Genomic DNA, 23,659 nt, shown 5'->3' with positions numbered 1-23,659 from the left:
TCCTGACTGATGTGACAGCCTCGTTTCTATGGAAGGCTGATAAGAATAAAAATAGATCAAAAGGCTTAATTGGCCTTGGAACGTGTAGGCTGCCTGCACAGACTGTCGTAAAGGAACAGATTCATTTCCCACCAAAGGCAATGAAAAGTTTCTAATTGAAGAGGAAAAAGTTGGAAGAGGCCCAGAGGAAGGGCTCTAACAACTCTGTAGCCAACAGTGAAAGCAAGTTGAGAGTCCAATATGCTAGTTTTATAATTAAAAAAAGAACATACCTCCACTTAGATCATGTGTATTTTTACCCAGTAATTTTTGAAATATCATTCATCTGGAACTAATTTTTTCTTTGGAGATGGTTTTTTCTACATCATTTGCTTTGTCTATAGCAGTAGTTTGACCTACCTGGTGCTCCTAAATTGAAAGGGTCAGTTGGAAAAACCTGTGGCTAACTCAAAGTTCATGGGCTGATGCTTTACCTCTGCTACCTCTGCATAGGGGCTTCCCACGGAGAGGTCATTTGCGGAACATGTATGGCGCTGTTCTTCAGCAACCCTTCCTTAAAACCCTGGGATTGCAGGATCTGTGGGGCCATTCATCCCTTCTCGGGGGAGGAGAGAGCCCGGGTGGGAGGCGCTCGGTCGAGCTCCCCCCTCGGCAGGATCCCCGAGTCCCGGCCGCTGCCTCCCCAGCCGCTGCCGCCCGGTGGCGCCGCGGTGCCGCGGGCGCGGGGAGGCGGCCTCGGCGCGGGGAAAACTCGGGGGCCGAGCCTGGCGAAGAGGGAGGAGGGGCAGGGAGGGAGGGGAGTGGAGCGGAGCGGGCAGCGCCGATCGCTCCGTGGCCGTGCGTGTGTGTGTGAGAGTGCGGGCGGGGGTGTGCGTGCGTGGAGAGCCGGCTGTATATAGAGGATGTGCCGCTGCATGGCTCGCCCCGGCCGCTGCCGTGCCAGGGCTCTCTTCGGGCTCCAGTGAAGCCTCTCGCCTTCGCCGCCGCCTGGGCAGCCTCTTCCCCGCCTGCTCCAGGAGCGACGAACGCGGCTGCCGGCCTCTCTCCTGGGGCTGTTTCCGGCGCCCCGGCGTCCCTCTTGAAGCGGCCGCCTCCCGCGGCTTCTCCGCTCCGGGGGAGAGGGCGTCAATGCGGTGCAAATGGCCGGGGCACAGCCAGGGGTGCACGCTCTCCAGCTCAAGCCCGTCTGCGTCTCCGACACCCTGAAGAAAGGCATCAAATTCGTCAAGTGGGACGATGTGAGTAGCTTTGCCTCCGCACTCCCCTCCCCTCTTCCTTCCCGCTTTCCTTCCCTGGCCGTGCCCCACAAGGGGCGAGGCACGGCGGGGTTATGCAAGGCCCAGGGCGCATCGATCGGGCAAGGAGAGGGCTCCGGCACATGTTGCGGCCGCGGCCCGCCCGGCCCTGCCCTGCGCGGCAGCGGGGAGAGGCGGCGGGGCGGTCCGCCCGGTGCGGAGGGGCAGGTGCGAGACGCGGTGGGCTCGGCCCGCGGCGGGAGTTGAGGAGTTTGCGGCCGGTCGGGGACGGTCGCGATAGGTGTCCCCGTGTCGGGACCGGGCCGGGTTGAGCCGAAAGGCGTTGGTAAAGCGCCGGCAGTATGCCGGGCAAACTTTCTCCGAAGGTTTTTGGCTGGTGCGAGCTGCGGTGAGCTGGCGGCGTTCGCGAGCGTCTTCCTCTCCTGCCTCCCTTGTTTTGTTGCGCACGCTGCCGCTTCTGCCGCCCGGGCACGGTTGTTTCAGCCTGTTCCTTACCTCTCTTATTCCATCTCCCGTTTCCTCCTCCCAGCCTTTCTCCTTGTCCCTGCCCTTCTCGTTGTCTGTCTTTCTCGTGGGGTTGTGAAGCTCCGATAGCGTGCTCCATGGGCTCGCTGTTTGTGTACCCCTGCTCATCTTCCTTTGCAGAAGACTTTCTTTCTTTCTTGCCACGATAGGACATGAGACTTGACTCAAAATCACATCTGCTTTCCCCTTACCACTTGCTGCTTCCCAACCCCTTACTCTTGTATTGCCTCACGTAAAAGAGGAATGTGGCGTTCACTTAACCTTTAGTAGCACAGCTGTTCAGCAGCTGGGATTTCTTCCTTCACTGGCAGGGGATGGCCGGGGCCGTTTCAGAGACAGGTAGCCTTGCCTGGTTTAGCTTTCCTTTTCTTAGTGCACTAATGTATGCCTGCTGTGCTGTAGAGAAAGAAGACAGAAAGGACAAGTCCTCTGATTGATTTGCTCCTACCACACCACATCAGGTGTTTGTGTCTCAGTTGTGTGATGAAGAGCAGGTAGCCCAAAAAGTCTGTCTGCAACTGTTTCCTGGAGATGGTCAGGCATAGTGAGGCATGAGCCGCGGTAGAGGAGTGGTTGGGAAGAAGGCAAGCAGTTTGAATGTCAGAAGAATTGTTGAAGATAACTTGTTTTGGGAACCTTCATGCAGCTCTCAAATTTTTGCTGTGAATTTGGCTGTGCCACAGATGTCTACAGCAACAATTGAAGGGATAACAGAGAGAGAAAGAGAGAGGGAGAAGGAGCAGTTCATGTGTGTCACAACTGTTCTTGACTTGTTACATGTCCCTGTTTTGACATTGCTTTCAGCCTGTCCAGTAGCCAAAGGTGTGAGCCTGATCTCTATAAACCTGTGATAAACCCTCCCAGGTAGGAAAAGAACACAGAAAACCTGAACAACTTGTAGTGTTCAATTTTATTTACAATAATAAGCTAATACATTTTGGATAAGCTCAGCAACCTGACCTTGTCCGCAGTAGTAAGCGTTGGCTTGACACAGATTATTCATGTTTCGGAACTAAGCTTGAATGACTTGCCTGAGAAAAGTTTTTGCTTTGGTTGGTATTTTCCTTGGTACAGGAAAAGGCAGCATAATCTTAGCCTTTTCATTGCAGTTATTGTCTTATTTTTTGGCAAGCTACCAAGAAATTTCCACAGGTACGTGAACAGGTCAAGTTAACAGTGATTTAAGTCCCCAGACTGAAAGGTTAAGCAATTAGGCAACAGTTTAAATTACTGGTTTAAGTCCTGTTTCCCAAGTAGTGTATTGTATACACAGAATTTCAAGGAGAAGAGTTCTGGTCCAGGCACAGTGGTGTTTAGTGTCTAACGTGTCTGATATAGACTAATTAGAAAAAAATTTCCCAGTTGTAAACTTAAAGGCTGCAGTAATAAAATACAGTTAAATTCTGGTAAAAGTAGTACATTTCAGGTTAAGGGTGTTCTCAGCGATAGACAGGTATTAAGTGGAATGTGTGACTGAATTGAGAAGTCCTCTCATGTTTAGTGAGTTCTTTCATCACCAACCTTGTAGAAGTTGATGCATATTTAGCCAAACTTGGATTAAGAATTAACTAATTAACTAATTGTTTATCATTCACTGGATGTATGTCTACAGATTTCTAGCCCCCAGGCCCCTTATCTTCCCATAGTGTTTCTTTGCAGTGGAAGCCCCACAGAATCAAAGATTTTAAGGGAAACAAATATTTTTTGGCACTTTGGCTGTAAGAAAGTCTTCGGATGAATGCATGGTTGGTGATTTTAAGAAGAATTTGTCATTTGAGTAGCTAATAACTACTTCAGAGTCTTTCTTTTCTATCAAATCTAATCAAGGGATTAAAAAAAAATTAATAATAATCTGAACCTCGGTGATCTCTCGTGTAAATAGGCATACACAGACTAGTGAAACAATAGGCTGTAATGAGAAACAATAAACTGTAAAATGTAACAGTAAACTGGAATTGACCGTAATGAGTACTTTGGATCTGCAGTGCTGAGAACAGGGCTGCTCAGAGAAGCGAGGCTCACACACTGATGTTTATTACGCATCATTTTCCATTTACTGTTTCTGAGTGAGAATGGGAGTTGGGTTCTTCCCATCGCCTGTGCACTCGGGCAGCATTTGTTCTGTCCAAAGCATACTCTTTAGTACATTTCCCTGCTGTTTTGTTTTGCCATTTAAAAACGGCTCTATTGACATTGCTTCGTGTTTCATAAAGCAAAAGGGTGTTTTTGGTGAATTCCTGTGACTTGTATCGGCCCAAAGCAAAATTTTTCCAGCTGAGTTATAAACCACTGAAAAGCAGTGTTTTTTTTATGGGGATGGTGGAAGGTTTTAAACCAGAGCATGCAAGGCGTGTGAGGAATTTTATGGTGTATAGAGTAACAGTTGTTAAAGAATGTACTTGCCAGCTTTTAGAAGGATGGTGCAGTGTGGTGAGCAGAACACTGACAATAGGTGCAAAAGCTACAGACTTTAAAACCCATCCTGAGCTTGTAGTAGCTCTGTGCCTAATTAGTAACTCTGTGGTTGCTAATGAGCAGATGTGGTACTGCAGTTGTTAAATGAGGCCCTCTCTGAGGAACAGCAGTGGAGTCTGCTATGTGAACCTCCTCATCAGTGCATGCCCTCCCTCCCACAGTGTGATGATGATTCCATTTGAAATGCTTTGCTAGGAGAGGGTTACATCAGCCACTCAAGATCCAATACAGGAAGGTGGAAGTCAAGCATCTCAGGAGGCTTGAAACTCCTGTAGACCCATCTCCAGTTTCTAAACCTTAAAAGCATTAGGGTAAATTATAAAATTTCAGCTTTGCAAGAGAAGTCATGCTTTTGTGCATCAGGATTGGATGTGCTATTACACCATCCAGTGCTTAATAAATACGGTTTATTCAGAAATTCCCTCCACGGGCACCCCCTTGTTGTGGGGCAGGAACTTGCGTGCCCTTGTGAGGTTGTGAGGCGGTGGCATATGCCTCCAGTAGGGTCTCCCATGCCAGACAGGTCACAACTGAAGGGTCAGACAAAGTGTGTCTGTGGGCAGGATGGGCTCATTAGCCATCAGGCAACCACCCTAACAGAAGGACAACTCCAATTCCAGACCCAGGTAGATGGAGCTTGTTTAGCCCTGTAAGGCCATCCATCTAAGAGAAGGATACTCTAACTAAACCTGTGTCCCAAGGGCTTCTCTGTCACCATCCCAGCTTGCTAGGCCATGGCAGATGAACCTTAGGAGTAAAGGGTGAGGCCAGTTCCATGCACGCTGTGCCTCACCTGAAAAAGCCACTGCAGAGGCTGGAAGGGGATATCCTTACTTGTAAATCCCTGCGGTGACAGGCGAGGGATGAAACGGGAGGTGAAAGGTGCACTGGAAGCTGCAGACCCAACCCTTCATGCAGGTGGCTCAGGACATTGGTCACTCGAGACTGACCCAGGAGATGACAGTCTTGTTCAGCAGCATCCTGAGTGACCAAGCAGCCTTTTTTAAGGAGAGCACTGCCTGCTCCACATGGAGCAAGCTCCACATGCTTAACATTGACATTGCTGCTTTCAGTGAAGTTCATCTTCATGAGGAAGGCAGTCTTAAAGAACATGGTGCCAGCTACACACTCTATTGGTCAGACAAACCCAAAACTGAAAGACAGCTCTCAGGGATTTGCTTCATGATTAAAAACTCCATCACCTCCAAACTTGAAAATTTGCCAACAGGTCATTCTGATCACATTGTTTCCCACTATACTATCCCACTATACTACAAGCAACATGTTGTTCTCTTCAGTATTTATGCCCCAACCTTCCAAGCTGACCATACAGGAAAAGTCAAATTCTATACCGACCTGTGCTGCCTCACCCAAAAGGTTCCTGCAGGTGATGAGATGATAATCCTTGGTGAATTCAGTGCCCAAGTAGGAAAGAACTATGAAGCCTAAAAGGAGTACCAGGCAAGCATGGTGTTGGAAACTGGAGTGACAGTGCATCTCCTGCTAGAGTTTTGTGCTGAGCGGCAGCTCACCATCACCAACACAATCTTCCAGCAGAAAGACAGCCTGAAGACAACCTGGATCCAAGTACTGGCACCTCATTGACTATGTCTTAGTGTGCCAGAGAAATGTTGGCAGTGCCCATCATACCTGAGTGATGCCAATTGCAGAATGTCATACAGACCACTGCCTTGTGCGACGCAAACTTAGCCTCGGCTTTAAGACCAAACCTAAGAGGAGTGGCATCCCAAAGAGGAGGTTTAAAGTTAACAATCTTCAAAAAGATAGTGAGAAGCAGCTTCCAGGTAAACCTTCAAGCTAGACTTTTAGATCATCCCATAGATCCCTCTCCTGAAGCACATTGGCAACACATTAAAAATAGCATCCTGCAGTCCTCTAAAGAATCCCTAGGGTTCTCCTCAAAGGAAAACAAAGACTGGTTTGATGAAAACAACCAAGAGATCCAAGAATTGTTGAAAAAGAAGAGAACTGCTCACCAAGCTCACCTTGCTCAGCCATCTTGCCATGTAAGAAAAGCAGCCTTTCATCTTGCATGCAGTAAGCTCCAACAGAAACTTCGAGACATTCAGAACCAGTGGTGGATCAACGTAGCAGAAAAGACTGAACTATGCACAGTTATGGGTGACCACAGAGGGCTCTATGAAATGCTGAAAGCAGTGTATGGACCCACACACCAGGTCCAGAGCCCCCTAATCAGTGCCAATGGCCAAATGCTTCTGACAGATAAAACCTCCATCCTGAACCAATGATACAAACATCTTCAGACTCTCCTCAGTGCCAGCTGTGTAGTCCAAGGCTCAGCAATTCAGCACATTACACAGCAACCGGTGAAAACCGAATTGGACATGGCCCCTACTTTGGGAGAGATTGTTAAGGCCATACAGCAACTGAAAACTGGCAAGGCAGCTGGGGTTGATGGAATCCCATCTGAAGTATGGAAGCATGAAGGCCAAGCATTCCATGCTAAATTTCATTAGCTCCTTGTGAATTGTTGGGAACAAAGTGTACTACCACCAGATCTCTGTGATGCAGTCATCATCACCCCGTACAAGAAGAAAGGATGAAAGTCAAACTGCTACAACTGCCAAGGTATAACTGTTCTCCATTGCTGGAAAAATCCTTGCAAGAATACTTCTGAACAGATTAGTACCTGCTGTAGCAGAGGAAGTTCTACCTGAAAGCCAATGTGGTTTCAGAGCCAATAGGAGTACCACAGACATGGTATTTGTTCTCAGACAACTACAAGAGAAGTGTAGGGAACTGAACAAAGGTCTTTATGTGACATTCATTGACCTCGCTAAAGCTTTTGACACTGTGAGTAGAAAGGGCCTGTGGCAGATCTTGGAATGATTAGGATGTCCCAAGTTCCTCAAAATTATCATCCTGCTAAATGAGGATCAGCGGGGCCAAGTCAGATACGGTGTTGCACTCTCTGAATCCGTCCCAATAACCAATGGTGTGAAACAAGGCTGTGTTCTTGCACTCACTCTATTCACAATTTTCTTCAGCACGATGCTCCAAAGGGCCACGGCAGACCTCGATGAAGAAAATGGCATTTACATCCAATATGGTACCTATGGGAGCCTGTTTAACCTAAGGTGACTGAAGGCCTACACCAAGACCCTAAATCACCATGTCCCAGAGTTGCTTTTTGCTGATGATGCTGCCCTCATAGCTCACACAGAAGCAGCTCTGCAGTGGATAACATCCTGCTTTGCAGAGGCTGCAGATCTTTTGGGGCTGGAAGTCACCTTGAAGACAGAAGTTCTCTACCAGCCTGTACCACAGGAAGACCTCCATCATCCCCACATCACCATGGGCGAATCAGAGCTTACGTCAGCCCAGTAGTTCTGCTCTGGGATGCATTATTTCCTGAGGTGCCAAGATTGATAAAGAGGTAGACAACAGACTAGCAAAGGCATACAGAGCATTCAGAAGACTTCATAAAAGAGTCTGGAGCAATAAGCACCTGAAGAAAACTACAAAGATTGGTGTCTACAGAGCCATTGTACTGTCTACTCTTTTATATGGGTCTGAATCATGGGTCATCTACTGCCGTGACCTGCGACTCCTTGAGCGCTTCCATCAGTGCTGCCTCTGGACAGTCCTGAACCTCCGCTGGACTGACCCCGTGACCAATGTTCCTGTCCTTGATCAGGCAGGGGTCACCAGTATAGAGGCCACGATACTGAGGACACAGCTGTGCAGGGCAGGTCACATCTCCAGGATGAAGGATCACCTCTTCCCTAAGGTTGTGCTCTGTGGTGAACTTGCCACCGGCTGCTGCAACAGAGGAGCCCCAAAGAGGAGATACAAGGACTCCCTGAAACAATCCCTCAGCCTTGGCCGTATTGACTGCCATTAATGGTCCACTCTGGCCTCCAGTTGGGAGACATGGAGACACCATCCATAGTGCTGCTGCCTCCTTTAGGAACACACATAGAATCATCTTTGAGGAGAAAAGGCAGCACAGAAAGAATTGTGCTGTGCCTGTCCCCTCACAGGAGGCTTTCTGCTCTGCCTTTTGCAACTGGACTGCCTGTCCCACATTGGCCTTGGCATATGTAGAGCCTTTCTTAAATCTTCATCCATGAAGCCAGGCCATGATGATTCAAAAATTCCATTTGGGATCAGGATATAAAGCACTAAAATCAAGCAGATGATTGTTGTCCTGTAACTTTTCTTTTCCTCACACTGTTTCTCTCTTATTCTGTAATAAATAGTAATGCAGGTCAGAAAATAAATTTTAGAATTAACTTTTGGTCTTGATATGTAGATTGGATTCAGAAGACTGAACAGAAATGGGTGATGTTTGAACAGGTGAAAGCTGGAAGTGGCTGATTGCTTAGGTGTTTTTTCTGTGGCTGCATGCATGTGTGTATGTGGTAAATTTAAGATGTTAGCTGGCTGAGCAATTGCTTCACATCATGTTTCTTCTTGGTGCCTTCAGCTGGGCCTTGTCACTTACTGCTGAGAAGAAACTCTGAGTCTCTTAAGTGCTGGAATTTAAATAGCTTCATTCCTATTCCTAGAGAGAGGCAATAGCTGTGAGGAAAAGGCTATAAAAGACCAACCGACTTGATCCACTCTGCTCTAGTGAAACCCAGGTTATAATAGCTCTTCCCGATGAGAGTCTTAAAACAGTTTAATAAATAAATTAAAAGGATGCAATTAAGTCTGTGGGTGAAGCTCTTTTGTAGGGGGTTAAACTTAATGTAACAGAGCGTGTTGCTAGCTGAGAAGGTTAATGGAACCTGAATATAAAGGGTGACTTCTGTGGACTGATCTGATGTCTGAAGGGGCTGAAACCTGCCTTGGCTGTCTTTTTTCCTTTGATTTTCTCTAGCCTGTAGCAGGAACAAGATAGACCTAAATGAGTTAACAAATAGCTCAACAGCTAGAGCACAGCTGAGCTGATGTTTTCTAAGAGCAGTAATAGGCACACTGAAGAAAGTGATTATGATGGTGCATATTAAAAAATGGATTTGTTTTCAATTCTTGCTTAAAGGCTTTCTTATCTTCCCTAGTGATAATATGTACTTTGCATAAAGAGTTTGACTGGTCTCTCTGTGGCTTACACTATTTGCTTTTACATGCAAGTTAACTGTATCAGTAACGTAATGTATCTCTGCCTAAGTTGAGACATGATTTCAATTTTCTAGCCGTATGTTTTGTTTCTTTCCTAAATATTTAGTTAGTGGAACAAATCTCATAGGTGCCATTGTCTAGTGGCTGTAGCACTTCATCAGATATTTTGGTGAGCAGCAAAAATGAATTTAGGTCTTATAAGTTCTGTTTTAATGTCTTTTTCCTAGAGCACTTCTTTGTCTTTATAAAACGCTTGTGCTCTGACAGTGAGTGCTATGTAAAGTTCTCTTTATTTGTTTACTTGTTTAGAATGTTTTAAAGATTATAAGAAGTAGGATATACCCCCTTTAGCCTTTTAAGTAAATGTAACGTCAGATTATTGTTATAATGAATAAGCTGCAATTGAACAAAGAAAAAACCTGGAAGATGTTGATGCTCAAATAACTTCTTGTGGGGTTTTTTTGTTTTTTTTTTTTTTTTTTTTTTTGTCCCCCTGCCTTTTTTGTATTTTTAATACTCTGCACAAGGCTGTCACTGCAGTACATTACTAAGGCCGTGAATAATGGAAAACCATTGTTCTCTTCACTGAAACAATAAACTGAAGAGTTTATTTTTTCTGAACGTTTTCAGTCTGGAGAGAAGTTTGTACAACATTCCAGATGTTTTGTTGTTTTTTTCTTTCTTTGTTGCTAATTGTAGTAAACAAATATCAGCTCTATGCTACATAAGAATATTTTGTCAAAATGATTAGAAGTTGTGGCTTTGCTCTTTAGCAACATAGGTGAGTAAACAGATTGAGTTTAAAATTTTTCAACAATTAATATTTAGTAAAGGGGAACACATGAACTTTAACTCCACTGAAAAGTTCTTGCCTGCTTTAGCTTGAGGGAGAAAAAGATTTGGGTTAGATGCAGAAGGGTTAGATGTCTACTTTAAAATATCTGGTGATGACTACATGTTTAAGTTGCATGTTTTAAGTTAAGTAACATCTGTGTTATTGCAGTGTCTGAGCCCTTTGGAGTACTGGTAGATACTAACTTAAACTCAGAAAACAAGTAAATGAGGAGTTCCTTGTGGAAGGGAAACAAATTGCATTTATATTATGTATTGTATTCTTTCCTTACTTTAGTGTTTGAATCCTCAAGCTCTTTTTTTTTTTTTAAAAAAAGGCTGTAGTAAAATGGAGAACTAGCTAATAATTTTGGAGTCTTTTATCTGTTATAAAGTAAATGCTTCATAAGCACTTCTAAATTTATTTTTATAAGACCCATAAGATGACAAAATGTGTTCCCAACTGTACTCTTGTAGCTTACAAAAAAAAGAGACCAACATAAAAAAATACTAATTTTGAATCTGTGATGAGATACTTTGGACCTAATTTTACAACTGCATAGCACCATACAATTAGACATTGAGAATGCCTCCCTGGTGACTTCAGATGAATTTGGGCTTAGCATCTCTGAAAATTAGAAAATGAGTCGCAGAAATACAATCCCAGCATTCCCTCAAAATCAGAATATAGCATTTATACTCATGAGCAGACTGGTATAAGTAATTTGGCCATCATCACTTAAGAACTCTCTGGCAGAGATAAAATTGTCCTGGTTGACATTTGGGTATTTTTGCTACACATTTCTGCCTTTGTTCTTTGTTTGTTGACAGTCTACTTTGCAACATCTACAGCAAATAAAGACTTGTGCAGACAAATCAAGACTATAGGTGGTAAGGCTATAATTAGCCTAAGAGTATGAGCATCCTGAGAAAGGAGACAAGGTAGTCTGCTTCTGAGAAACAAATCCTGCTCCAGGTAGCTCCTTAAAATTTGCAGGAAGTTTGTCTTTAATTAGCAGGATGGTGACTTCTGTCCTGTGGTGCTATCACCAAAGCTTCTCCAGGGTTTAACTAGTCTAATAGTGAAGTCTTTTCTGCATATTCCTATTGGGCAACATTTTAGAAGTTCAGTAAACTCAATTCTAGTTTTAATTTTTTTTTTTTCCAACTTCCAGCATTCATTTCACCTTCTCCAGTGTTTCCTTCTTGCAATCTGTTCCTTCGCATGGCATATTTGGTTCTTCATCCCTCAGTAAAAGAGGACATTTTTACCTTTCTGGATTATTTCAGGAGTTCATTGTAAACAAAGGGAATGGGTAGTCTTTCACTCACAGCTCCACTCTCAGCCTAAGGAAATTCATAGTGCTAATTATTTGGGTGATCCTGCCTAGTTCCAGTCTGAGTACATCTGGTGTATTAGAGAATTCTAACAAATCCTATATCTGCTGACCATGTCGTAAACTGTGGTTTTGCCTCCCTTCTCTTTTGCTCCTTCTCCACTCTCCAAGCCTCTAAATGTCCCTGGCTTGTTTGATAGTGAGGAAACTCTGCAGGGGCTCTCTTCACACCATTGCCACTGCCTTACACCTTTACACCTTTGCTCAACCAGAGTTCAAGCCCTTTCTTCCAACCTGAAAGTTGGAGAATATTTTTCCTCTGCCAGACACAGTCTGTATTTTTTTAGCTTTGTGTTTGGAAGCAGCTTGGCAGAAATTTTCTTAGAGAAGGTTCAAGCACATTAAATAATGATGTGTGTAGAAGTTTTCAGGTTATATTTGGGGGTCTTCAGTGTCTCTGTTAATCTGAAGCAGAATGATGAAACAGTGGTCTGGCTTAATAAGGCAGTGCTGTGAGCCCCAGCTGTTGTAATAGCTGAAGATAAAGGCTGGTCTGCTGTCCCTTTTAAGGTCCATCGATGAAGATTTTGACTGCAGCTGTTTCTAAAAAAGGTCATTATTTATGACTTATCAAAACACACACTCATCTGCCACGTGGTATTGCTATTTGACAAGGTATATGTAGTTTTTTTATCCCCTTGTAGGTACTTTTAATAACCACTCAACTCTTCATCCACTAGTCTCGGCCTGTGAGGTTCTCTGATTATTTTAACACGGAACTTTGTTTGGCTCAGGACACAGTGACAACTGTTTTACAATGTTGCCTAAATGCATAGTGAATACGGTACAAAGTTGTGGGAGCAGGAGCCAAAGCCAGGGTAGAGCATCTGGTGTAGCTGTTCTTTCTCACCTCCTGTCTCTTCAGGTCTTTGAGGAGCAGGGTAGAAGGCTCCATCCTTCCTGGCTGGATGCACAGCCTGGTCTAGAGGGCACTCTGAGGATTAAGAATCATGAGTGTACACTCAGAAGGGAACTAAAGCAAGGTTTCCAGCCTCTTCACTGCTTAGCTTTGTATGATAGGCTTTATTGGTCACTAATGTTACAAAGGAGGTGGTGCTTCTTGGTCACAGATGATAGGTGTAGTGTAGAGGACTCATGCTTAAAATCAGACCTTGCAATGAATATCTTGTTGGTGCTTAAATATGGATTTTTCCCTTGATCTTCTGTGTCCATGTTCTGCTCTGCTCTGGTTGTTAAGGATCCTGAAGTTCTCTGTGGCATTTTGTGGGCATAAGTTCAAAACCTTTTTCTTTAAAAGTAGAAAATGAAGAATATTACTAATGCAGGGTCTGAGGTTGTACAGCCAGTTAGGAAGCAATGTAACAGGATAAGTATAGGAAAAACATTACCCATTTGAGGCAGTGAAATTGAAGGAAAGTAGAGAATTGGCCCTAAGTAAAAAGAAAAAATGGGGGGGGAGGGGGATGGGTTTAAAGGTGAAATTAAAAGCCCTTTAAAAAATTACTCACTCAAGTTTAGTCTGGTGTGATATGCAATGCACTGGGACTGCCAGGTTAGGGCCACTCCAAGTCTTTCTGTTCAAGGAATTTGCAATAGCAGCCTGTTGGAAACTAGGACACTGCTTTGCACAAGCACCCATGGGTGCTCCGTGACCCATAACATTTGCATGATTGACTGGTACACTCTGCCTTTCTCTGCTTCCAGTCCTGTTTCTGGTCACAGCTGATTTTTTGCCTTGGTCACCTCCTCCTGCATCTTTTCTTAAATATTTGGAAGTATTCCAAAAGTCTGGGGCTCCTGCCCAAGGGGCTGCTTGCTTTACTAACATGCAGTGGATCCTAACAGCTGTGCCCCTAATAGACACTTAAATATGTGTTAACTTCCTAACCCCTTAGCTCTAGAGATGTACAACACTGACCTTCCCTGCCAACTCCACTGTTTTATTCTCACATTCTGGATTTGAGTGGTTTAGGGAAGAAATTAATGTCTGTTCCCTATTTGTTTGCCCTTCAAGGTTTTTGGTGTTTTGGTTTTTTTCCCCCCCTTTTTCTGTTGGGTGTTCTCTTTTACCCTCTTCTTCAGAGTATTGTAGGTTGGTAAAGCTGTTCAGAGGAGTTATGGGAGAGGTCAGCTCCTCAGGTGAGGAAATAGAATTAATGGGCTTCAGGATACTCTTGAATGACTTCAGGTGTGTCTTCTGGGTAATAAACCACAGTTTTTCCCATATAGCACAAGAGTTGGGTTTTTTAAATTTTTTTTTTAAACTAATATACTAGGCAACCGTAATGTGAAACAGATTTCTATCTCAGAGCCTTGAACCACTCTTCTTCTTGGATGGACAGCATGTAAAGGGGTTTTCATATATCTTTTTGACTGTTGGCTGCCTTTGCAAGCCCTAATTGCAGAGCAGTGTAAAAGCAGCAGACCTGTTCCACACAACAGAGGACTCTGTTTTAATGTGATTTGGGGAGCAGGACTTGCAGAGCTGACTAAAGAAGTTTATTTCCATTTTGCTACACTCACAGCTAAGGAATCTGGCTTCCAATGGCAGAGACTTGCAAGTGACACGTACAAAGTTCTTCTCAGATCCTGTGTTTGTATACAGTGTGAGGTTCTCATCAGCACCTTAATTTTGCTATGCTTAATGTCAGAGTAGTGCAGCTAATTTAGAGACATAATGCACATCTGCCTTTTTTATTTTAAAAAGCAAACAAATGTGTTGAAGGCTCTTTCCTCTCATCATTCACTTTTTTTGAGTCTCATAGTCAGCATTTTACAGTTCCCATCAACGAAGGTATTACTTTGAGAACTGCATATCATCAGCACAGAAAAATCCAAACAGTTTTTGGGTTGAAGCAATTGATTTGAAATGACTAACCACCAAAACTGATTAATCCTAGACAAAATAATTGTTTCATGCCTGTTTTTTTCCATCACTTAAATCTCCTCTCCCACAAGGAGCCTTGTCTCATCCCAAGGCAGAAGGACACACTTAGACTTTTTCTTCCCTCACCTTACATATTTACGTACAGGGACATAACAAAATTAGCTAAAAAAGGAGACAGATGTATCTCCAGTGCAGGGCTTTTTCCTCCTTTTGAACAGCAGAGGTTTAGTAACATTTTTGTATCAGCTTGAGGATAGACATTCAGTCAACATCTGTTCAAGGCCATATTTAAAAATATTTAAAATATATTTAAAAATATATTTGTCTGTTGCACTCAAATGATACCTGACTCTCAGGTGTACAAGATCCTGGGAATGAGGGAGGAGCAAGGGAAAAAATAAATAGTACATTCTGCATGTCCATTTTCTAAGGGAAAGTGCATACAATGCAGTCTTCTTGTAATGAGGAAAAGAAGGGTCAGTGGTGCTTTTGTGAATGAGCTGTAATCCCAGCTGGGACATTGATACAGCCACCCTTGTTCCCAACCTCTGAAAGCTCACATGGCACCCATTTTAGTGTCACTGTTCCTGTGGCACAGTTAATCCACAGCCCAAACTTCCCATTATAAGGAGGACTTTTATGCTCAATTAAGGGCTTGATCTTGTGTTTCTTCTTAGTGTAGAACTTGGTTTTTTGTTTCTTATGTGCTGAGATAGAAATATGCTTCACACTTGACTCCATTTTATCTATCTACTCCTTCTGCAGGCGTCTGACTGCTGCTGGGCCTGTCACTTCTTGTTTTTTCCAGCTGTAAACTGGGAATAACCCAACTTCCCTGTTTCAGAAGTACCTCTTATTGGGAGTTAGGTACTCTGTCAAAAAGGATTGTCCTGGTGGCATAATATAGACAAGTGTTGTCGTCTTGTCTCAGAAATGGCACTTGCATAATTAGTTAGGTTTTTTATTTATCATGTCACTTCCATTGACTTTAGTTGCTGTTAGAAAAGATATAATTAGATATATTTGATTTTAATTTTAACATATTAGAGACATTTTTCTTCCTTAAAGGAATGCAGGCTGACCTGACATATTTCTGCTTTTAAGATAAGCAGATGCTAAAGCTGTAATGAAACACTTTAACAGAAATATACATCCTTTTTGGGGATAAGTTGTGTGTTTAGCCTGGTTTGATGTGGGGATAAGGCTTAAGCAATTTTTCTGTCTGCCTGTCTTCCTCCTGCTTTCTGTGCTCTCTCCATAACTTTAAAATGGAATTTGGAAAACAGGTAGATGCCTGAAGACAGCAGTGCTTTTCAAGCATGAAAAATAGTAGAGGCAAGAGAGGAGGGTTTCTGTTAGGACCAGGCTGCACTGCTGTCAATTACTGTTAGACACTAGGGAGTCCTGATGGGAGAGAGATGTACTGAGCACCCACCTGCAGGAAATGCTTCAGTTAGAGCTTGTACCTCCTGAGTCAGGTACCTGAATATTCTGAGTCAGAATAGATGAGTATGTAGGAAACCAGGCTGCCTTACTTACAGTACTTGAAAATATGCTAGGTTTAAAATCATCTCTGATAGGGATGCTACCAGAATAGATAGGTTTTTAACCAATTTGGAGGACAAAACCCTTTGTAACTGGATTGTAGAAAAAATAGGAAAACACTAACTGAAAGTAACAGACAGAAGTCTTAATGTAGTGGATAATATTCCATGTTTTCTAGGCAAATTCATGTAGCTCTTGTCTATATTTGATGGCTAATTTGGGTCGGGATGGGCAGTGGATTCTAACAGCTATAGTACTTTAATGTGTGAGCTCCAGTTTGACAGTGAGTGTGTTGTCTCTGTTTAACTTTATCTTCTTCCAGCTTTATTGGAGTTACTCCATGTGTTGACGAGTCTGGAGTTATTTAGTGCTGTCTTCTCAGTAATGGAAATATATTATGTCAGAAAAATGGAGATTAGGCAGGTGATACTAAATTCTTTTAGGGACATCTTGCTAGTAATACCTTCAGGGCAATGTCTAGATGTTACAGTTTATTAACATGGGTGGCAAGGCAGCTATTGCATAATTATGTGTTCTGCCTGCTAACACAGTTTTCTTGTGTTTGTCCTGTTTTTTTTTTTCTTCCAGGACTCCACTGTCGTGACTCCAATTATTCTGAGAACAGACCCACAGGGATTTTTCTTTTACTGGACAGATCAAAATAAGGTAAGAGAAAAGGTTCCTGCTCCTGAATGGTTCTTTCTGTTTACTGTGGTTTGATGGGCAGGAGTCAGGAGGCTTTGCATGGCAGTCCTGGCACAGTGGACAATCATTACATCAGCACACGCTCCTCTGCTCTTTCCGGGAGCAAATACAACAGGCCTGTGGCTCATCCCTTGTGTACAGAACTTGGAAATGAGCAGGAGACTGGGTACTTTCCAGCCATGTTCATGATTTGATGGCCAGTGAAGTGTATAATTGTCCAGGTTTGCAGGCAGGGATCCACTTGGGATGCTGTTGTTGTTCATAGTTGGCTCGTCATTTTTATCTGTCCTATCTTCCATATGCTGAGGATTTTGGCTGCGGTGCACAGCTGACCCAGAATTCCCAGAGGCCAGAACTCCCGTTGAGTTCTTCCTTCTGAATTGCCACATGCTCCCTAGCCATGTCTGGGGGACCACGTCACTGAGTTGTTACTAATCCACACTGGACACTTGCTTTCTTTTAAAAACATTCCGGTAAGCTTAGGTCACTATTATGGCTGGGGAGCTGTTGGGAAAGCTCATGGCCTGATTCATCGCTGCGTTACTCCAGTTTCACATCCGTGTCACCCCTTTAAATCAGCACTGTCCTGTTTCCAGCTGTTGGAGGCTGTTGTGCTGCACTGGGCTGAAAAAGTATCAGCAACCTGAGCAGCTGGGTATTCTCTGTTTTACAGAACTTATGCGATCTATATCATGGCAGTTGTTACAGCAAAATGTGGTGTCAAAGCTAGGAACTGCATGCATTCCTCCTCTTTTTACAGATAAATTTTTCTAGTACTTCTGAAGTAAGTGCTTGGGCCTGTTGATAAAGGTATTAGAACTTGGTAGTACTTGACCTTTGGCCTTGCATTGGAGAATACACCAGACTGACTAAACACATGCTTGTGTTATGCTGGCTAAGGAAACCTGGTTTACCAGTTGAGTAGCTGTTTTGGTTTTTTTTTTCCCTGTTGATTTTGTTTTGATATTAATGCAAAAATGGCTTGAGGAGGAAGCAACCATTAAATATGCAGACTGTACAGTCAGTTTGCTATTGCACTGCATTGTATTTATCTTCTATGTTTGCTTTTTAGAGGCAATGGAGTGTAGTTCTGAGTCAGTGTACTTGGAAATCCTATCATGGAGTTCTAATAAAAATCTTGTATTTTTTGCTTGTGCTTGTACAAGGTGATGTTGGCTAATAATCTGTTGAAAGCCCAGGGTTGTTAAATTGCTGCCCAAGGAAGCAAAGTGAAAGACCTCGGAAGCTGAAGGCTATGACTGATTTACTCCACCTGGTAGCTATGCCAGAACACAGTGCAGTCTTCTGTTTTCTTCCTTCTCTTGCATAAAATAATTGTAAAAGCCAAAGAACAATTACAAACTTTGAAATAATAAATGGAAACCCAGAGTTGATTGGAGAGTTTCACTTTTAATATGTTTGGCACTAAGACCTCCTTCAGTTTCCTACTGTTGTCTGTAAAACAATGTCTTGAAGCAAGTCTGTGAAGCATAGCTATTTATAGAATTGTTGTTCTCATATTCATGAAAAAATGTATTTAAAATGCTCAAAGCATTTTTTAAAAGGTTGGGTATTTGTACAAGAGAAGTAAGTGTCAGTTTGATTTTTAAACTTGCAAATCAAGCCTCTGTAAAGGGCAACAAGAGGGATTTTTTCTGGTTAATAATTCATGACAACTGGGTGAAGCTTATTCCTAACCCCATGCTAGCGGTGTCTATTTAAAGAAAGTAAAAACATTTTTATTGGGGTGCTGATAGTGCAAGGAGCAGAGAGGAAATGCCAGTTTCTGCCTTTGCAGAGAATGTTTTGATTTGTCTTTATTATGAAGTTACAAATATATTTGAAAAGGTTACATAGGAAATTCTCTTAATTTCCTTCTCTTTGTGTAAAGTGATCAGGAGATTAAAGTGAAACTATGAAGAAAGATCAGCACAATACACTCTGTGTGATTGCTTTCTCTTTTTTCCCCTAGCTGTTACTTTTAAGCAGTTGCTTTTATCATAATCAGGGCCTGTTACTTTCTGAGTATGGAAGGACAGGCCTTGCTAAACAAAATGATGAACTGAGAAGCCTTCCTGCCAGCATCCTTGGTCAGACAAAATTTCCTGGGAGCTTATTCCAAATGGATATGGAGACAGGGCATGAGTCACAACCGTCTTTCTAGCCCTTTGAATATCCTGTTTGCCAGACATAGTGCAAAGCAGTAATTTAGTGCCTGGATAATGGTATGGCTTTTAAATTAGGAATATGGCTCCCTTGTTGATGTTGCCTTGTCAGTAAAGTTATACAAAAATTACATGAATCACTGGGGTGGGGAGCAAAACAACAAAAAAAATTGTCAATTTTTTCTTCACCTTAGAGACCTGTGGTTGTAGCTCTGCAGCTTTCACTGGCTGGATGAGCTGCTTCTTGTGTTGTTTGCTTGTTTCCTTTCAGGTAAAAGAAAACAATATGTAGTGTCTGGTGGCTAGGAACCTATTTGGACAGTCCTTGTTGTTCTTTATGCAGTCAGAGCTCAAAAGTTCCTGGTAAAGACTCATGTGCAGTGCAGCCCTCCATCAGAGTCACTGACCCTGTCTTGTAGTTCCCCATGAATCAGCAATCCTCCCAGGGTTTACAGCCCAATCAGTGAGTCTGGGTAATGCTAAAGTTGAACAACAATGGGTCAAAAAGGCTGCCTGTAAAGTCATTGTTAGCAAGAAGTTTTATATATGTGACCAGTGGGGATTCATAACTTGCTGCCCTCTGTAGCTTTCTAATAAGTAATTTAGCAGATTTCATAGTTGGCTTGCAGGAGCCATATGCTCCTAATAAATCATCTGTGGTCTGTAGTTTCAGCCCTGTGAGGATCCATGCCTCTTAAATGATGCCACATGTGGAGGTCTGTAAGTGTGGCCATTCTTCTGGGATGGTAGATCAGTGGCAGCCAGGCTTAGTGGAGCCATCTTCCTGGCATTGACTTCTAAGAACAGGAACAACTTGGAAGGAGGGGCAGGATGAAGAGACAGAGCCTCCAGAAGCTGAGTGGACATCTGACAGCTTATAGGCAAAGCAAACAGTGGAATAATTGCTTAAGACTCTATTCTATGCGAAATAAGTATCCATGTGCCTTGCTTCTTTCTTCCTGACTGTGATCTGACCATTTAATTATGTTTGGGCTGGTTCCAGTGTGTCATGCCAGGTACCCAAGTCCAGCACGATTGCTTTTGGACTTTGAGAGCCATGTTAAAAAGGGGTTGATCAAACTTACCTATTTTAATGACTTTATCAGCAGAGTGAGCAGTAGCCTAGGATAAAAACGCATTCCTCTGACCATGGGCCTTTTATCTTTCATTTTGATGTGCTGTGTTCACCTTCCCTGCAAGTCCTAGCACAGCTGTACCTGCAGTGAAAGTCTGTCAAGTTCATTTAAACTCTGATGCTACAATTTGGTGATAATTACGTGGTTTCCTGCAGCTTGACATGCATGCTGCTTGTTTGCATATTTCAGTATTTTTACTGTTGTGAGTAAAGGTAGTCCTCCAAAATAAAGTAATGCATAGCATTTTGGCTATTTTCTGATAGCAGCAAGGAAATTTAAAATTTTTTGGTTTAAACAGATGGTAGGACAGCTTTCTTATTTTAGTTGCATTTTCCAGTAGAAAGTGCTTCAGTTGCTGAAAATTCATCAGTATGCAGAATGCTGGCTGATTTCATATTATTATTTGAATGATTCTCAACATGGGTTTAAAAAATAAATGAAACAATCTAGTATCTGTTTTATCTTATTCTGTAATGTTTCTTAACTATAGCGCAACCAGACAGTATTCACTGCATTGTCATGTTTTTATGATCTGATTAAAAATTCTCTCAGTTCCTTGCTATTTTTTAAAAAAAGGGAATGACATTTCTTTAGTTTGTTTATTCTGGTCATGAGCATTAAAGAAAAATAAAACTCAGCCAGGTGAAGAGAAATGCTACTAGAATAAAAAGTAATTAGAGTAAAAATATTTTCTCAGCAGGTAAGAAGAGACTGGAAGTGTTGAGTGTGTTTAGCCTAGCTAGCAAGGCCAGAGAAAGACTCTGATTTCTGTCGAGGAATAAATGTATCAATGGAAACAGGCAGAGAAGGAGAAGAAATATATATGGTCAGTTTGTGCATTATTATTTCTGGATTCTTTATCTAGAAGTTGTGTTACACAATCAAATGGATGTTAGGAGAAGACACCTGGCCATTGGCTCCGTGCAGCTCTGACACTGTCTCAGAAAAGGAGTAAAATGAGGAAAGCAACTAATTGCTTTTGTGGCAGATGCATTTAGGTTTTTAGAAGTCTCAGCATGGTATAATGTCCTGTCATCTGCATCTCACTAGCACGTACTGATTTATTCCTCTTCCTTTTTAAAGCTAGGCTCCCACAATGACATGGCAGCATGGCAGAAACATAGAGGATGCAGACCCAGCCTCATCCACAGCACTGTGAAACTAAAAAGTGTCTGGGCTGAGGGAGTGAGCAGCAATTTGTAGTGCTTCTGCAGATATGCTGTTGTAAACAGGTTATGATGATCCCATTTGTCCAAAGGAAGTCTGTGCTGAGAAACTCAGCAAGTGCTGAGGTGATGCTTACTCCACGGGGGGGATGTGTGCACAGCCAACCCAAATGGTTTGGGAGAAAGGAGTCGGCTTCAGAGGCCAGCTTTGCACAATTCCTAGGTCAAGCTTTTACCTGTGTTTGAGGAGAAGATGGGGTGATGAGGCCACAGGAGTACAGAAGTACCTGCAGATGGGTATTTCCCCCAGCTCTGACTTGCTCAGACTGACAAGCTGAGGATAGCTAAAGACAGACTCAATCAGCACAGCTCTTTAGTAATAACAATTTTGCAGTTTTCAGGGGAAGGAGCAAGATCTGTTTCTTCTCTGACAGACTAGCCTGGTTTTGTGTATGAACATCTGACAGTATATGCTGCAGCTCAGCCATAGAATATGAGCTTGCTACAGGAGCCTGTAGCAAAAATACTGTACCTTGAGCTGGAGCTTTCTCATTTTATGAGACTGCATGATATGTTTCTCTGTGTTAAAAAGAGGAGAGGATTTCTGACTCTTTCCCTTTCATGTCCTGGTCCTTAAGGACAGGGTTTAGTAGTTGACTGTGGTTAGTCAAAGGTTGGACGGGGTGATCTTGGAAGTCTCTTCCAACCTAAACATTCTGTGATTCTGTAAGGTGATCATGGGTTTCTTTCAGCATGGAAATCCAACACGGACGGCGGAGGGAATGTCTGAAGTGTAGCCCGAGTGCTGTGCCCACACTAAATGGGATTCTGTAGCATTAGGCTTGGTGCAATCCCTTTGCCCTCATGCAGATGAAAGATGTGGCCTTCTTCCAGCTGGTGGGGATTTTGGCTGTGTTACTGAAGAGAGTTCTTTAGTGGCTGTTCTGAATCAGGGCTTTAAAGCAATTGGGTCAATATTTGTACTGCCCTATGAGTCAAAGATCTTTTCATTACATCTGTATATTTTAAAATACACTTGACAAGCATACAGCACAAGCTAATGAATAAATATTTAAAATATACCTAATAATTTAATGAGAATAATGTAATATTTAATACTGCTAGATTTAAAAATACCCACTCCAAACCCCAACTGTTTGGCTTAATTTATTTAGGAGCAAGGTTGCTCAGTGGTGCATCTTGCTGCTCAGGACATCTAAGAAGTACATCATTAAATATGTAAACTTCCTGCCATGTAAAAGGGAAAAAAACCCCACCTAAATAAACCCTTTGAAGAACTGAGAGTATAAATATCAGTAATTGACTGAGAAAAGATGGTGCATGACTTTCAACATAAAGGATTATTTTAACGTGCAGTGAAAAACTCTCTTCCTCATTCTTTTAGCATCTCTAGCATTTCATCAGCCGACATCACTTATTAGTAGCTTCTGTTTGATAATGAATATTGGATACATGGACCTCCTTCTTACAGTGCACCATACAAATAGATTTGTTGCAAAACACAGGAGTCAGAACGACTTAGGTCTTTGTGAAGTGTTTTTTTTTTGTTGTTGTTTATTAGTAGTAAATTCTCTATTAGATGACTTGTGGTCTCAGTGGTGTAATGCTTGAAGTGCTCCTTCATGGACTTTTGTAAAAAACATTATATACGTTATATGTAACCTACAGATGCACATTCTTGGGTGTCAAACTGGCATGAATAAAAACAATACCTGCTCATAAATGACTAGGAAAGCCATTTATGAGAAGAACAGTTGTGATACCAGGTTACAATCCTTTCTGACTGAAGGGGAAGTTAGAATGATCCCATGAATGGTGTTGCTCCTTATGACACTATTCCTTTATCCATTTACTTTGTGTGTGAACTGAGGGGGAAGCTGTGGGTGGATTGCTTCTGGTTTCTGATGGCAGGGGTTACTTATATTTCAGCTGGAAATATAAGGTTCTTGAGATTATGCTAGTCTTCTGACACAGATGGAGCTGGGCTGGAATCTCTCTCTCAAAACAAGGAAGTTGTGGCACAGTGTTTTTCAATGGAAATCTGGATGAGGGCTTCCTCATGACCCTGGAAATAGGGAGTGAACTTGAAAAAAGAAACCCCAAAAAAACCAAACTGGTGACACAGCAAATAACTGGATCTTTGCCTGAGTCTTTCAATCTCGTTGATTAATGAATTAAAGGTGTAACATGAGGAGCCACCATAATAGCATTAGAGGTTTGAGACCAGGGGTGTCACTGCTGGAACGCAAAGGCCAGTTTTTAGCTAAGAAAATGGCACATAAATACTGGCTTCCACAGTTGTGTGCCTGCCACATTTTTAATGGGAAGTGGAAGAGATTCTCTTAAATGAGGCAGTGCTGTTGTAACTGAGCAGTGAGCAGTACAAGCGAAATCTTAGAGGCAAATTCTTCCTCCAGTGAAGATGCAGATGTGTGATAAGCAGCACAAAAAGCAGCTCATGAAAAGTAGAGAATTATGGA

At 42.7% G+C, this 23,659-nt stretch overlaps 1 protein-coding gene across 4 annotated transcripts in view; it reads left to right on the top strand.

The window, feature by feature from the left end:
- Positions 1-787: 787 nt before the first annotated feature.
- Positions 788-23,659, top strand: part of PLCB1 (phospholipase C beta 1) — a 401,022-nt gene continuing 378,150 nt past the window's right edge. For all 4 annotated transcript variants that reach the window (XM_071740286.1, XM_071740289.1, XM_071740290.1 and 1 more), the window contains exons 1-2: positions 788-1,238; positions 16,575-16,652. In XM_071740286.1, the coding sequence (XP_071596387.1) occupies positions 1,140-1,238; positions 16,575-16,652 (177 nt within the window). In that variant the 5' untranslated portion in view covers positions 788-1,139. The remainder of the gene's footprint in view (positions 1,239-16,574; positions 16,653-23,659) is intronic.

The sequence above is a fragment of the Heliangelus exortis genome, chromosome 3 (genome assembly GCF_036169615.1).
Source record: "Heliangelus exortis chromosome 3, bHelExo1.hap1, whole genome shotgun sequence".
NCBI classification, from domain to species: Eukaryota; Metazoa; Chordata; class Aves; order Apodiformes; family Trochilidae; genus Heliangelus; species Heliangelus exortis.
This window is presented reverse-complemented; position numbering and strand designations above follow the sequence as displayed.